General features: G+C 27.3%; 1 protein-coding gene across 1 annotated transcript; it reads right to left on the reverse strand.

Moving 5' to 3' along the window:
- Positions 1–319: 319 nt before the first annotated feature.
- LOC8283153 (ammonium transporter 2) lies at positions 320–4,591 on the reverse strand. The gene is made up of 4 exons (XM_002530442.4): positions 3,761–4,591; positions 3,365–3,650; positions 3,169–3,272; positions 320–1,050 (listed from the first exon to the last, which is right to left on the reverse strand). The coding sequence occupies exons 1-4, from the start codon at positions 4,388–4,390 to the stop codon at positions 637–639; spliced, it is 1,434 nt and encodes a 477-aa protein (XP_002530488.1). The 5' UTR covers positions 4,391–4,591; the 3' UTR covers positions 320–636.
- Positions 4,592–15,091: the final 10,500 nt, after the last annotated feature.

Consider the following 15,091-nt stretch of genomic DNA (forward strand, 5'->3'; position numbering starts at 1 on the left):
ATAAAAAAATATTAAATTTTTTTGTAATCAAAAAATTTATTACTGAATTATAAAAAATAACAATCATTTTCATATCTTTTTGTAAATTAAAATTGATAATTTGTATATTTTAAAAGTGTATAAATTTTTAGGACTACCTTATGTTATTTTAGTAAACTCTATTTTAATTGTTAACCTGTAATTACAGATTACAAAATTTTTTTTTATAAAAAATATTATGCAAATTATCATTATTTTATTGATAAATTAAAACAAAATATGGTTACTTTGTTTTTAAACAAAGTATATTTATGACCAAAATAACTATAAACTGATCAAGTATCACAACAATATACTACTGGTTCTTATTAATTTGACTTTGCCTAAAATATAATTTACACATGAATACAACGCACTTACCAAGTGACTTTTTTTCTTTAGAAATTAGAAAAAAAAAAAAATTAACAAAAAAAGAAAAGGAGATTCACGATTTAAACTCACTTTATGTACTAGAAGGAAGGCAAAACACTTAGCCACGCTAATCTAACGAATTCAACATATTCGTGAAACACTTAGCAGCAGGAAAATTTAAAAATCACAAATTGACAGTAAACTTTCTGCATTATAAGACAATCACTGAGCCAATAAATTTTAATATCACAAGTTGATGGTAACACCTCTTGCACCATTTCCATAAGGAGAAGGTGCAATTTCCTCCCCATGCTTAGTTGGGTCATATTTCTCTCCATCCCCCCAAAGAGCATAAGCTTCCTCGCCATGAACAGCATCGTCTCCAATTACCAGCTGCTCCTCGGGCATCCTTAAGGGTATGAACAACCTTATAGTCAGAAGGATTATTGTTGTAGACGTTACGTTCCATGCTATAACAAAGCAGGCACCAGCCATCTGCTTCAGGAATTGAACGCCGCCATTTCCACCATAGAACGCACCTCTTGTTTTCTTCGGAAGTATGAGTGCGCAGAGTTCTGGCTCCGCTAGAAGTCCTGTCAGGAGCCCACCTAGTAGTCCAGCCACCGCGTGCGTGTGAAAAACACCTAATGTGTCGTCGATCTGTGTATTTATATATAAGCCGCCGAATATACAGTTTGTTAAGTATGAAAGCGATGGATATTTTTTGAATTGATGGTATAATGCTTCATGATGCCCACATAATTTGGTAGGTAGTGTGGAATGTTTATGATTCTATCAGCCTTCATCTCTGACTTTACAAATCGAAAAATGTTGGCTGTTTTGAACTGTGGTGGCAAAACCCTTTTTTTTTTTTTTTTTTTGTAATTTTTATTTTTAAAGAAACTAATAAAAAAACTAATGAACTAATATCATCTTTTTGCCGTCTACAAAAAAAAATTTATAGAAAAATAAGAAAACTAATAAATTAAATAAAAAATTATAAATATAATTTTAATCATTCGTTAAAAAAACTGGACCAGAGAGCATAATATTTAACATGCTACATGCTATTTATCGATTTAATTTGAATAACAACTTACGCCATTAATGAAAATTGATTATATTTTATTTTTATATTTTATAATAATAAGTATAATAAATTAATAGTAAATAATCTAGATTTAATAGTATCTAATGAAGTTTGAAATTTAAAATTTAAATAATTAAACAAAAAATTTAAGTAGATGTACATTAATAAAATAGATATATATTAATAAAACTATATTCTATAAGTAAAATAATAAAAATAAAATAAAACATATCAAATGTAAAAAAATGAATTACAAATACTAAATTTTAAATTTTAAAAAAATTATTACTTTTCTTTTAAATGCAGATTCTAAAAAGTATAAAAATATTTATTTTTTATTTTTTAATTATTTATATATATATTTCTAGTTTAATTAATTTAATCTGATTGAACTAAATTCATTTTAAAATAATCAGACCAAACTGATCACCGATTCTTGATTAAACCCGTTAATCTAGTCGGTTTTTAAAACAAATTGCATCCAACAACAATCAAAATGGAATTTTAGTGTAAAAGTAGTTATCTTCTGATTTAATAAGCAATTTTTGTCCTCTTTGCTACCAACTTGCCTTCTCACCGTTAACCAAATAGCAATAACTTAATTATATATGGGCATCTAAACAATGAATACAATTGACTTCACTAGTTTTGCTTGTATTTAAGAATCATTAAATCTCTATTCAAATGTCATGAAAAACCACACTTCTTTTTTCTAATCTTAATTATACTTTTAAAAGACTCGGTGACAAAGACATTTATGTATATTTCTTAAGGGAATAGGTAATACAGGGACATTTCTTTAAAAAAAAAAAAGAATTTTCTTTAAGAAACGTCAAATCGCTGGTTTTGACTTCAAAATACTATTGTTCTTATAATCCTTCTGGAGATTTTTATAATTTTTCCTTAATAGATCTGATATTGAAGACCCATGAGGTGGATTGAATAGTTCAAGATGACCTCACAAACCCAAAAAAAAAAAAAGAAAAAAAAGAAAAATAGAGGTACAATAAGATAAGGTAATTATTTATTGATTGAAAATTGTTGAGCATTTAATTTAAAGCCACAATTGCAAGGACAATATGTTGTCTTAGATGTCATTAGAGTGAAGCCATCTTCCCATCATATAGTATTTAATTCATTAAAATGGAAAATTCAGTAGTTAGATTAAAAATAATATATAAATTTTTTATGGACTTTTATTTTACTTTTCATGGTTTTTGATTGTTCTTCTTCTCCTTTGAGATAAACTGCTAGTTATTGTAGTCTGTCTCTGTCCTAATTTTGTGGCTTCAAATTCTGAACAACTTATCCATAAATTATGATACTGAATTGATGGCTTCCTCATCTATCCTCTCTATCTATTGTGAAGATTACCTAACATTTTGGCAGCCTTTCTAGTCAGGTGCAAGGTACTCCTCAGATTTTAAGACTTTTATTGTTCATTTATAAGACAGACAATTAATTACGCACTCAATAATTTCCAAGATGAGCAAGAAAAATAGAAGGAAAGTAAGTGGGTGGTGATGTGTATAGGATTAGACACTTAATTAGGAACTTAATTTTTAAAATTAGTATTGCAATTAAAATGAAAATATACGAACGGTGATGTGCATGAACATCTCATATAGGTAAGTAATTTTTTTTTAAATCCAGAATAAGAACTGTAAACAGTATTTGTAATAAATTACCTTTTGTAGCAATGTAGACTTTTTGTGGAGCACCATCATAGACACCCATGGAATGCTTCCAGCTAGGATTCCCATCACTATAGCCGCCCAAGATTGAACAAGCCCTGCAAAAGCAAAACCCATTTGTTCATCATTTTTAACTCCACATTAATGCCATGACTTTTGGATTATTTTGGGTTTCTTCCCCAATATTCACCTGCTCCTGGAGTAACGCAAGCTAGTCCTGTCATCATGCCCTGAACAGCTCCGATCACCGATGGTTTACCAAAGAAAATAACGTCAAGAGTTGTCCATACAAGCAAGCTTGTAGCTGCACTGATGTTAGTGTTTAACATAGCAATCGAAGCATCAATATGAGCTGCATATGGCGCGCCACCGTTGAAACCTGACCAGCCCATCCACAGCAGCCCAGCACCAGCAAGCATAAGCAACACGTTATTTGGTGGAAATCTCTCCCTGTCGCCTTTTAGCCTTGGTCCAACCTAGATCATCAATAAATTACATATCAGAAAGTTATAATCTAGACTAAGAATCTTTATAAAATTAACTAGCTGGATATCAAATTCGGTTAAAAGGATCATGATTTCAGTACCCAATAAGCTGCAGTTAACCCTGCAATTCCTGAAGAGAGATGAATAACATATCCACCGGAGTAATCAATAACACCCCATTGATAAAGAAATCCCCCACCCCAAAGACTAAAAGCACCAACAGTATATGAAAATATAAGCCATAAAGGCACAAAAGCCATCCATGCTTTAATGTTCATGCGAGCAAGAACAGAACCAGCTAGCAAAATAAGAGTAATAGCCGCAAAAGTGAACTGAAAGTAGACGAGCGTTGCCATGGGGAAGTAAGGCGAAACAGTCACACTCTGACCCTGTTCGTTTTTATGTGTACTTTCAGGGATTCTTGCTCGACCTGTAAGGTAGTTTTGGCCTAGAGCTGGTGCACCCTTACCCCAAAAGGGGAGAAGCTCGTCGCCAAATGCCATGCGGAAGCAGAGAAGCACCCAGCAAATAAGAACTGCTGCGAAGGCGTAAAGAGCCATGAAAGCAGAATTAACGGCCCATTTTTTCTTGACGATGCTAGCGTAGAGGATTACCAGCCCTGGCATGCTCTGGGTAGCAACCAAAACTGATGCTGTCATTTGCCATGCGTTGTCTCCTTTGTTTAGCCATGGAGGGACTGCTGGAGTTACGTTGCTGTATGCTTCCGACATATTCACTGCCTACGGCGCCCTCTCCTTAATTTAATTTAAACTTGTACCTGTGGGTCTTGAATTTTGCTAGCGCTAAGGATCATAAATTTCTTTATAATAGGATTTGCAAGAGCTCAGTGATGATAAATTTGAGAGATTTTCAGAGCAATGAGCAGAATAACTTTTTAGTTTTAAAAACCAAACAAGTAGTACTGTTTGCCATGTACAGGGTTCTAATTTATATATGGTAGTTTTAAATTTGTAATAAATGAGACGGTGAAATTGCAAACAAAGCGCGATGGGTCAATCGAATGGGACACATATTGCATACTTAGGAATAGTCAAGTGTAGACAAGTGGGTGAAGCTTTGACTAAAGTTTTCTAAGTTTGGAGAGAAAAAACAAAGAAAAGAAAATAGAAACAATAGCAAAAAAAAATTTCCATAATTACTTTTTAGCCCCTGAGGTTTGTGATATTATATTATATTAGTATCATCCTCATGTTCTAAAAATATATCAGACCTTTTCTACTTTATTATATTATACTAGAATTTTTTTTCTGTCAAATTTTTCAATTATTCAATTATTAAATTAAGTTCAAATATCAATTTTACCCTTGGAGAGTGTAGAGGTTTCCATCATCATGTCTCTTCATATTTTCAAATAAATGAATAATTTTATAAAAATATTAAATAGGCAAAAAGTGAAACACAAAATGAAAAAATATTTTAGTATTTTCTTTAAGATCAATCCTCATTTATTTTCTTGCCTTTTTTTATTTCTCTACTAATAACAATTTTTAGTATCCACTCATCATTCATATCCGTCACATGTACCATCATTTTCCACCACCAAACACTATAATAGTGTGTTTGGGGTAGCTATTGTGTGGTAGAAAACAGGTTTAATTTTTTTAATTTAATATATTAATTTTTATATTTTTATAAACTGGACTGGAAAAAAATCAATTTACATGCTTTTTATAAAAAATAATTTTCAAAATTTAAGAAATAAATTGGAAAAAACACTTCTTTAATCTCAATACCAAATGCATAATAACTGTCCGAGATTTAAAGAAAACAATGTATATTCAATTCCACAAAATAATAGAATATCAAGAAAAAGGTAGTTATTCCACTAGAGAACAAAAAAAATTCTCAAATTAAAATCCAATAAAATAAATGAGCAACAAAATTAGCCATATTAGAAAAGTATTTGGGAGGTCTTGAGTTTACCAAAAAGGCACTAAGGTTTGATGAAGTATTGTTGTTTTTAAGTTTGATAAAGACATGGAATTTGCAGTGGATAAAGAGGAAGAATATTGAGATGGGTTTATAGAATTAATGATGTTTATGCAAAATTACCCATTCTTTTTATTTTTTTTATAGGTTTTACTTATCTCTCGTTTGGTTTCAATTTTTGAATTATAAGAGATTATAACCCTCTAAAATAAGCGTATTTCTCATGAGCAAAAATTGTTTCTGTGCTTCTTGCACTTGAACTAATTAAGGATTTGTGTATTAAGAAAATTTAAGGCTTTGAACTTCTTTTTAAAATTTGATGGAGTGGATGGTAATGATAAAAGAAAAACGGAAGAATGAAATAGTGGAAAACTTATTACTTGAAATGGAATATAAATTGAGTTGGGAGTTTGAAGATAATGGATATAAATTTTTTTAAAAAAATTTATCTAAATTTAGTGTGCTTCCTTATATACCAAACTGACAATATATAATTAACACGTATTTCATTTTAACTGTTAATAATTTTTTTATTCTTTTTCTTAATATTCAAATGGTAATTTTATCATTTCATTTTCAATAAAGAGTTAACTAATAAAAATGATTTCACTTTTTTTTTTATCCCTTTCTTTTATTAGACAACGGGGCATGAGCCTAGGGATCAGACAATAATCGACACAAATAGATTTTAGTATAAAATAGGAAAATAAAAGGGACACAGTAATATATATTTAGAACGTTAGAGAGATACCGGACATAACAAAATTAATATGGTGCCAGAAAGGAAGTGATTCGGGCATAACAAAATTAATAGGGTGTTGGAAAAGGAGTGATTTGGACATAGAAAAATGAATACTTTGTCGGAAAGAGAGTGATTTGTACATAATACTTGAAAATATCCATTTTAGTTATTTAAAAGTTTGACTTTTCTCCACAAGTTTCGTTGCAATCCTTAGTTAATTTTAGGGCAAAAACAGGAGATGCATAAACTCGGAAACTAGCCTGAAATTTTTGACTTATATTAACAGCAAGTTACATGATTTGTTTCGGCATTTGTTCATGAGCAAGAGAAAGAAAAATGATGTGAAATGTTCATTTAATTGATGCCACGGGGGTCAAGGAAAGGTACAATTGAGTGGACCGCACAGTTCCGTACATATTTCTGTTGAGAATACTTATTAAGAATTTATGATTTTTTAGGTGTCACCTTTCACCATTTGAGTCCAAATGCTAAGCAGCTTTGAAATACATGATTAGTTTAATGAGTTGAATAATCTTATATTAGTTGGTTGCTTGATTTTTCTTCCAAGTTCGCAAATTCTAGAATCATGTCTTTCTTCTAACACAAGCTACCAGTCTCTAGTTTGAAGTTTCTAAGGATTTATTTAAAAACAATTTGGAAATTTTTATTTTCTGTATTTGACTATTTCATTTGTATAGTTCTTAAATACGAAGTGCAAACGTAATGGAACATAATCCTCAATTAATGGATATAAAGTAAAGATTAAAAGAATATTTTAGAAACATTCAAAATGGTGTCGCTCTTGACAAGGCCAGAGACATAGACATCAGCCTAGTTTTCTTTATTGCAAAAGTTGTATATATTCTTACACTTATTTCGAAGCTTTTTGTAGTTGTTGGAAGTTGGGGAGATGTTGGCAGACGCATGGAGATCTCTGATAAACGAGTGAGGCTGCTCGAATAAGAATGCTTGTTTCCTCTTAAACACCATATCGGTAAGATTTCTTCGTCAATATTTATTTATTTATTTATTATTAATTACTGTTATTATTATTTTAATTATAAATTTAAATTAATAAAATATAATTTAATATTTAATATTAATTTATAAAATTTTAAAAAATAATAATAAATTAACTATTTTTAGATGTACTTAATTTTTTAAAATTTTTAAATTTTATTAATTCAATAAATAAAAATAAATTTAAAAATTATTTATTAATTAACTTTTATATTATATAAATTAATATATCAATATAATTGATACGGATTAAGTATATATTATAAAATTAAAAATTAATTTATTATTGAATATAATATTAAAAATATTATTTTAAATATTATTTTTAAAAATTAGAATTATTATCCAATTATAAAACTAGTTTATTAGTTAATATAGCATTAAAATATAATTGGTATATCATTTCTTATGATAGAATTAGGAACATTATCTCATTAGAGATTTATTTATTTATTAATAGATTTTTATTTTGATATGTGTATTTACTTTTGACATATAGAATTTAACTTTACGTGTAATTTTATAATTTTTTTATTAAATTTTATAATTTTTTTAGTGCACCATGAGAACCGTATTAGATTTTGAGAAAATTATAATGTACATGCCTTTTTTTTTAAATAATTACAAAAATACCTCAACTTTCATATTCTTACATTTTTACTTTTTCTTATTATATTTTTATTAAGAAAGCCAATTCCTAGCTCTTTAATCTTCTTCACCGCTCATGGTTGCAAAATTCCAGATCTCGATTTTAAGGGATGGGAAAGCTCATTCTGGCCTCAAATCAGCCTAAGCATTGAAGAAAAAAGATTATATTAATATAAATAAAGTAAAAGTACTCGCATATAGTAAAAATTATTGCTTTGTTTTTTATTAAGAAAATGATTGATCTGCAATAAAAAGATGCATGTTGTAAACAAAATTAATATATGAATAATTAAGCAAATAATTTTTCTTATAAAAAACATAAAACCTCAAAAAAAAAAGGTATAATATAAAAAAGATACGTATGTCCTATAGTCATATTAATCATTTCCTCTTTTAAATTTTTTTTATAAATTGAAAATCGATAGTATTATCATATTTTTACAAAAAAAAAAAAAAAAAAAAAGATTAGCTTGAAATAAATATTTGTGAGCTTATGTGTTCTAAAGATATAAATTTTATTGATTTTGTAAAAGTTTCAAATTTATAATTATATAAAATTCTCAAAATTAAGCTACAGTCATAAAATCATATAAAAGAAGGATATTTATATTGATCTAAACAAGAAAAAATATATGAGCAAGTTAGTATTTACTCTCACATTAGCTCAATAAATATCCAACACAAGTTATAAATAATTCAACTATCCAGTATAAAGTGAATAGGACAGATTTCAAATTTTAACAATGATAAGATTTTTAGAAAGTGTTGGCGTAAAGTTTAAATTTATAATAATTTATTGAGAAAGTCATCCATATTAATTAATTAGTTGACATGAAATATATATTTCTAAAAAAATTAACAAAAAATAAATTCATATGAAAACATAGGTTCTAAAATAAAAATAAAAATAACTATATGTAAATTTCAAAAAAGAAAATATTCATTAATCATGTGTCCATTGAATGTCGAATACCATGCAAGAAATGCACACATCCTGGAGAAAGATTTAGTTAAAAGGAGATTTTTGTAAGACTCTTTTTGTGGGGTAAAAGTGTTACTCTTGTTGTAAAAAGAGGTATTTCTGTAAATAACCTTTAGGTTTTAGCGACTCAGCCCGGCCCATTTCCTCTCCTAGTTTGAATCTTCGAAACCCGGTGAACAAGATGAGGATTCAACCCAAATCGCTCCTTATAATTCCATTCGCTTGATAATGTCGTAAAAGTTTCAACCTTTATTCTCAGTAATTTAATTAGTAAACTCATTTATTTTATCAGTTGGATCTGCAATGATTTTATATTTAGGAAGGGACTAAATTGTTTCAATATTAAAAAAAAAATTTAAGAGATTAACAAGAATTTCTAAGTAAATTTATTTGTGTCCATACTTATACGTAGAATATTTGTTCATATATGTGATGTAATTTATTTAATTCTTAAACTAATAAAATTATTATTAAAAATTCAAAGATGGTTCATATATAGATTATAATATACAGTCTTTTACGTTTTTTCTAGTATCTCAAGTTAAACATTTAATGCACTCTAATTACATTCAAATAACTTGTTTAATTTTATATTCTTCAAAATTAATGCATTATTATCTACAATATCTATTATGGTTGAGTATGGATTTCGATAGATTCTATCAAAGATCATATCTAAAAATACCAAAACTTTTTGAAATTTAATTGAATATATCCAAAAATATTTTATTGTTATAATATGAAATTATTCGTTAGTGTAACACCAAATTATTCTAATTTAATTCAAACTGAATCATATATGATTTTATGTGCATGCTTTTGTGTACAATGCATATTTACTAAGACAAGACCTATTATTAAACCTTTATATTTTTCAAGTTTATTATGTAGAGTCTCTAAATTTTTATGTTATATTATATATATATATATATGACCTACAAAATTTTATTTTTATGATCCGAAATTATTATTTTTACTTATATAGCCTAAAATTTTAAAAAACTCTGTTTATATAAAATTTCTTTTTACGAGCTGCATTGTATATTTTTTTAGTATTATTTTCTTAATCAAATCATGGCAACATCATCTTCATATGTCCTTTCTATCTACTTTTTATTGTTATAAAATCTAAATTATTGATATAAACACAAAACTATTATTTCTCTTGGCATTCTTAGATGACTTTTTTTGGTTTTATTTTTAATTTATCTTTATATATTTTTATTTGTTTTGGGAGATTTTTAATGTATTATTAGTATATATTTGGCATATTTTTTTAAATGTCATAAAAAACACTAGCTTTTATAAATACATGTCATATTATTGAATTTATGGATATTAAATACAAGAACATAAAATAAAATAATAAACCTATTTGCTTGGCTGGTTCAATAATAATATATTATTTTAGAAGTTAAATGATATTTCTTTTTGATTTTTTTATTTATATTGTGAGTAATTTTTTCCTAATAAAGTTTAAAAATATCAAAAACTGTATAAGCAATAAAAAATATAAATAACGTTTTTAAATATATATATATATAAAATTTTGTTAAAAAAGGTGTAAAATGAAATTCTTTTAACTTTTACCTTGAATTAAAGATTTCTTATATTTATTTGCATGTAATCCTTATTTGGACGATTTAAATTAATGCAGAAGGTATACCTTTAAAATTATCTAAAAAGAAAATAATTAAATATCTATTTTATAAACGAAAAGTAATAGAATTAAATTAGAACTTTTTCTTAATTTTTAAGCTGGACTTTTCACTTTTTTTAGCTTTTCATGTTAACTTAAATCTTGAATTCTCTTTCAGCAAATCTTGAATTTTCTTACTAGCTGGAAGAGAAAAAAAATATAATAATAATATAATCCAGTGGTTAACAAAATGAATAAGTGACGAAATTACTTTATAGAAGAAATGAAATTTCTATGTCATTTAAATGGAAGCTTGCAAGAGTATATTTTAAGATCTTATTTGTGTAACTCTACCATATATCTGATTTTGTTTCAATTTGGTGAGAATTCACATAACCACTCGACTACACCAATTAATTCTACCAATGAATTTTTCTTTTTTCAGAATAGAAAGTAAAGAAAGTATAAAAAAATATGAACTTATATATTTTATATAAATAGATCTTATTTGTATAAAAATATATAATATAATAAATAACTAAATAACATATATTAAATGATGAAATAAGTGGTGTTGATTTTATCGTTCTGGGTATATATGCGTACGTATTCATTTAGATTAGGTTAAAATCTTGTACTGAATATTGTACACGTGCTATCAACTTGCTTGATATTTGTGAATAGATTCGCCATAATTGGTCTCAGAAGTTGCCGCCCCTACTTGCTGCCAATCGAAGAAGAAAGGAAGTGCTATATTACCATTTACCATGACCCTGAAGATGTCCAACAGTGTCATTATCACTATTGCCACCCTGTAAGAAGTGGCTAATTCTCAATATACAAAACGCACAAGGTACTAAATTCCAAGGTTAATGGGTCCTAACATTAACATGTCCCGACACTTCACCAAATTTCATGTATTTCCACGTTTTGCTAAAGATTTGAGCCAATTCTTTGTTAATTTAGACCAGTTTTATTTCAGCTTTCCCTTCCTGCCACATAATTATTCGTCTTTTTTTCAGTTTTCACCAACATAATCATTTGTTTCACCATATCAACAACATAAATAAGAAAATTAGAAAATGATTGTGACATAACATATAATACAAGTGTTGGGATTTGTGAACGTCACAGCAGTACGACCAAGCATTTTCTTTCTTGTTTTCTTATAATTAAACAGTTTTGCAGATTAGCTCAATTTGTTCATCAGAAAAAAAAAATAAAAAAAAAAAGCTCTCTTTTTTTTTTTTTTTTTTTATCACAGTTTCGATCGATTAGATATTTATTTTTCTCTCGTCCAACTATTTTATACATATAATTTATTTGGAGATTTTAATTAAGATTAATATTTATATTTTTAGATTTAACTTAAAAATAAATATAAAAAAGCACCTTATGATTTTATGATTTTATAAATTTAAATATATATTTTTTGTTTAAGATAAAACAACGTATGTGATTACAAATTGTGACATAAAAAAATATATCGTTGTTTAAAAGTTTTAGTTTATAAAAATCTAATCGTCTTTATTCCGACAAATCATTATTATCATATTATCCGTGTTTGATAAATTAAATTTATAGCTTAGTAACTATTAATTTTATTGTTTGACTGTTAAATTGCATATAAAAAGTTATTGATCTAATGAGATTGATTTGGTGGTCAAATAACAAAATTAGGAATTGGTAAGCTATAAACTCAATTTATCAAACACCAGAAAATATAATAATTAATTTTTTATAAATTAAAAATTTTTAATAGCGAAATACCTTTTTTATTATAATTTATAACCGCATATTTTTATTTATTTTTAAAAAAATACATACTTAAAATTATAAAATAGAAAAATCATAAGATGTTATTTGATTTATTTTCTTAATTTTGATTATTAGTGGTCAAGTCATTTACAAATATTTTAAATAATTAATTTTTATTTTGAGAAAATTTAATGATACATTCACAAATTATTTGTGTACTGAAAAATCACATTGTAGGCGTTCACCACAATAATTAAAAAAAGCAAGTAATTTAAATGAAAAAGAAAACCCAGCTACTAGCCAGAATAACCTTCAGAGTTATCACTAATGTTTTTATTATTATAAATTATTATGGTTGTCTTTTTGAGGAGAATTAAATGGAGTAGGCATGTTGGCAAAAAATGATTGAAGAAACGTTAGTCCGATTAGAGACTTTTTTGTTTTTGTGGTGTATGAAATAACAATTAAAGAAGGTTCATAGTTCTTAAGCATCAGTGGCCCATCCGGCGGCGGCTCTTGTAATTTAGTTTGGGTAACGTGCCAATCGTTTCCCATTCCAATTTAGCTGATATATTGCTTGCGCAGGGACAAGAGAAAGTAAAAATAAAATAAAAAATTTCCTCCTTTCCCTTTCTCTCATCAAACAAAGTATTAACACACGGCAGTCTTTCTTGTCTTTACTTTAACATCACATAAAAATCTAGATTGATTGTGCTTCTTGTGATGCCGATTCGTTCTATCCTGTGCTAAAGCCAATAATTAATTGGCCCATAAATGCAATATGTTCTTTTTTGTGACATGGAGGGATTTATCTCAATAAAAATAACTATATGGCTAATAAAAGTATTTTGTTATACAATTTAAGATTTTAAGAAAAAGGTACTAAATTAAAACATTTATTTTCATATATCTTTATTTAGTAAATTATTAGAATAGTGATATTAAATGATTTTAATTAAATTAATCTATAAATAAAATAGAATTATTTGATAAATTTAAGTATATAAAATTCAGTATTGGCGATAGATTATTAATTAAAATAAAAATAAATATTTAATAATTTCATAAAATATAACTTTTAAAATTTATTTGAGATTAGATTAGTTATTAACCTTATAAAATATATATAGCAATATATAAATTTCTATGGTACCGGAAAAGAAACCTTATAAAATGGCTGAATATTTTTGATAAATTTTTATTATATATTAACTCGTTAAGCATGTAGTATTTTTTTATAACAATTAAAGTTTTATTAATATAAAGAGTAAGAGAGTACAATTAAGAGGTACAAACCTTCTACCGATGAAAGAATTCAAAATTAACAATTAAAACCAATGATTATAAATGTATAAAAATCAAGCACAAGAGAGTACTATAAAAATTGAAAATATTTTCCCAGCACATTTACCTCTAAAATATATGTAAATTACATATATATATATATATAAAATACCAAAAAGGGAAATGAATATTCTTACATGTCAAGAAAGGCAATTCTGTAGATTAAAGGAAAAACAGTTTCTACAGTAAGATACTGCCAACAAATAGTAGTAATTTAATCTAGAATTAAAATGTTGATATTTAGATGTGCCCACTAGACAATGCAGTGCCACTCATTCAAATCCTTCGTTGAGAGGGAAAGACCACACGTGTTATGAAGCCCAAAATTGGGTTCATTTAACCGGGACCCTTACTGACCTCAATTACCACTAATGTGACTTTTATTGATAATTGAATAAATAAAATTAAATAAGATATTATAATATTATAAAATTTTATTTATTTTATTAAAACTTAATTTAATTATAACCAATTTCATAATAATTCAATTTAATTATTTAAAGCTTTAAATTAAACTTTACTTAATTAAATATATGTAAACTTTAAATTTGGAAAGAGCCAAACCCTTAGTATTATGTATTATGTAGCGTCAAATCAAATTTCTAATTAAGGTTACTTAAGTGTTCTATTCAAGCAGCCTGTAAATGATTCACCCAACAAATAACTCTGTTTATGTTATCATCTAATTATAAAACTTAGTTAACAAAGAGATGCTTATCTACAACACTGTAATTCAAGGACCACTTTTTGTTTAATGCATATTGGCTATTTCCTCAGTCCTTGCCCTCAGCGCCCATGACCTGCTCTTCACTACTTTCTTGACGCCATATATCCAATTCCAAAGCAAAGAATAGCATATCCCCTATCTCTTTCTCCTCTTTCTCTTGCATTCATTAAACATATGCAAGTGTCAATTCATTTCTAGGGTTACCTTAACTGTACCCTACAGTTTTAGCTGCTGACTACCCCAGACCATGTGTGGTAGTACAACAAGTTGGAACACAAACTGTATATAGTTAAAACCCCCAATATTCCTTCGGGAAAGTTGCTGAGATATAGGCTTTCTTTATGGCTGATGCTAGTGCACAACCTTCAGCTTCATTAGCACCTTATGGTCCTCAGAAAGATGAGCTTCTCTTCTCCGGTGACCGGAACTTCGCTGTCCATGGTGAGATCATGTTGCTAGTTCTAGTCTTGCTGTTTGCTTCCTTTCTACTTTTTATCGTCTATATGTTGTGTAAAACGCGGCGGTCCAATTATAATTATTATGATTCGCCAAAGCTTGGCCAATCGGAGCCGACTACCCCGATGAATTCTTCAATTGCTATGTTTAAGGTTCAGTTTAAGGA

The sequence above is a fragment of the Ricinus communis genome, chromosome 10 (assembly GCF_019578655.1).
Source record: "Ricinus communis isolate WT05 ecotype wild-type chromosome 10, ASM1957865v1, whole genome shotgun sequence".
Lineage (NCBI taxonomy): Eukaryota > Viridiplantae > Streptophyta > Magnoliopsida > Malpighiales > Euphorbiaceae > Ricinus > Ricinus communis.

Excerpts from the sequence above, each read along its gene's own strand:
- LOC8283153 (XM_002530442.4), bottom strand. The coding sequence starts at position 4,390 with ATGTCGGAAGCATACAGCAACGTAACTCCAGCAGTCCCTCCATGGCTA. Across the intron at positions 3,651-3,760 it reads GGTTAACTGCAGCTTATTGG|GTTGGACCAAGGCTAAAAGG; the intron begins GTACTGAAATCA and ends TTGATGATCTAG. Across the intron at positions 3,273-3,364 it reads TTGCGTTACTCCAGGAGCAG|GGCTTGTTCAATCTTGGGCG; the intron begins GTGAATATTGGG and ends TTGCTTTTGCAG.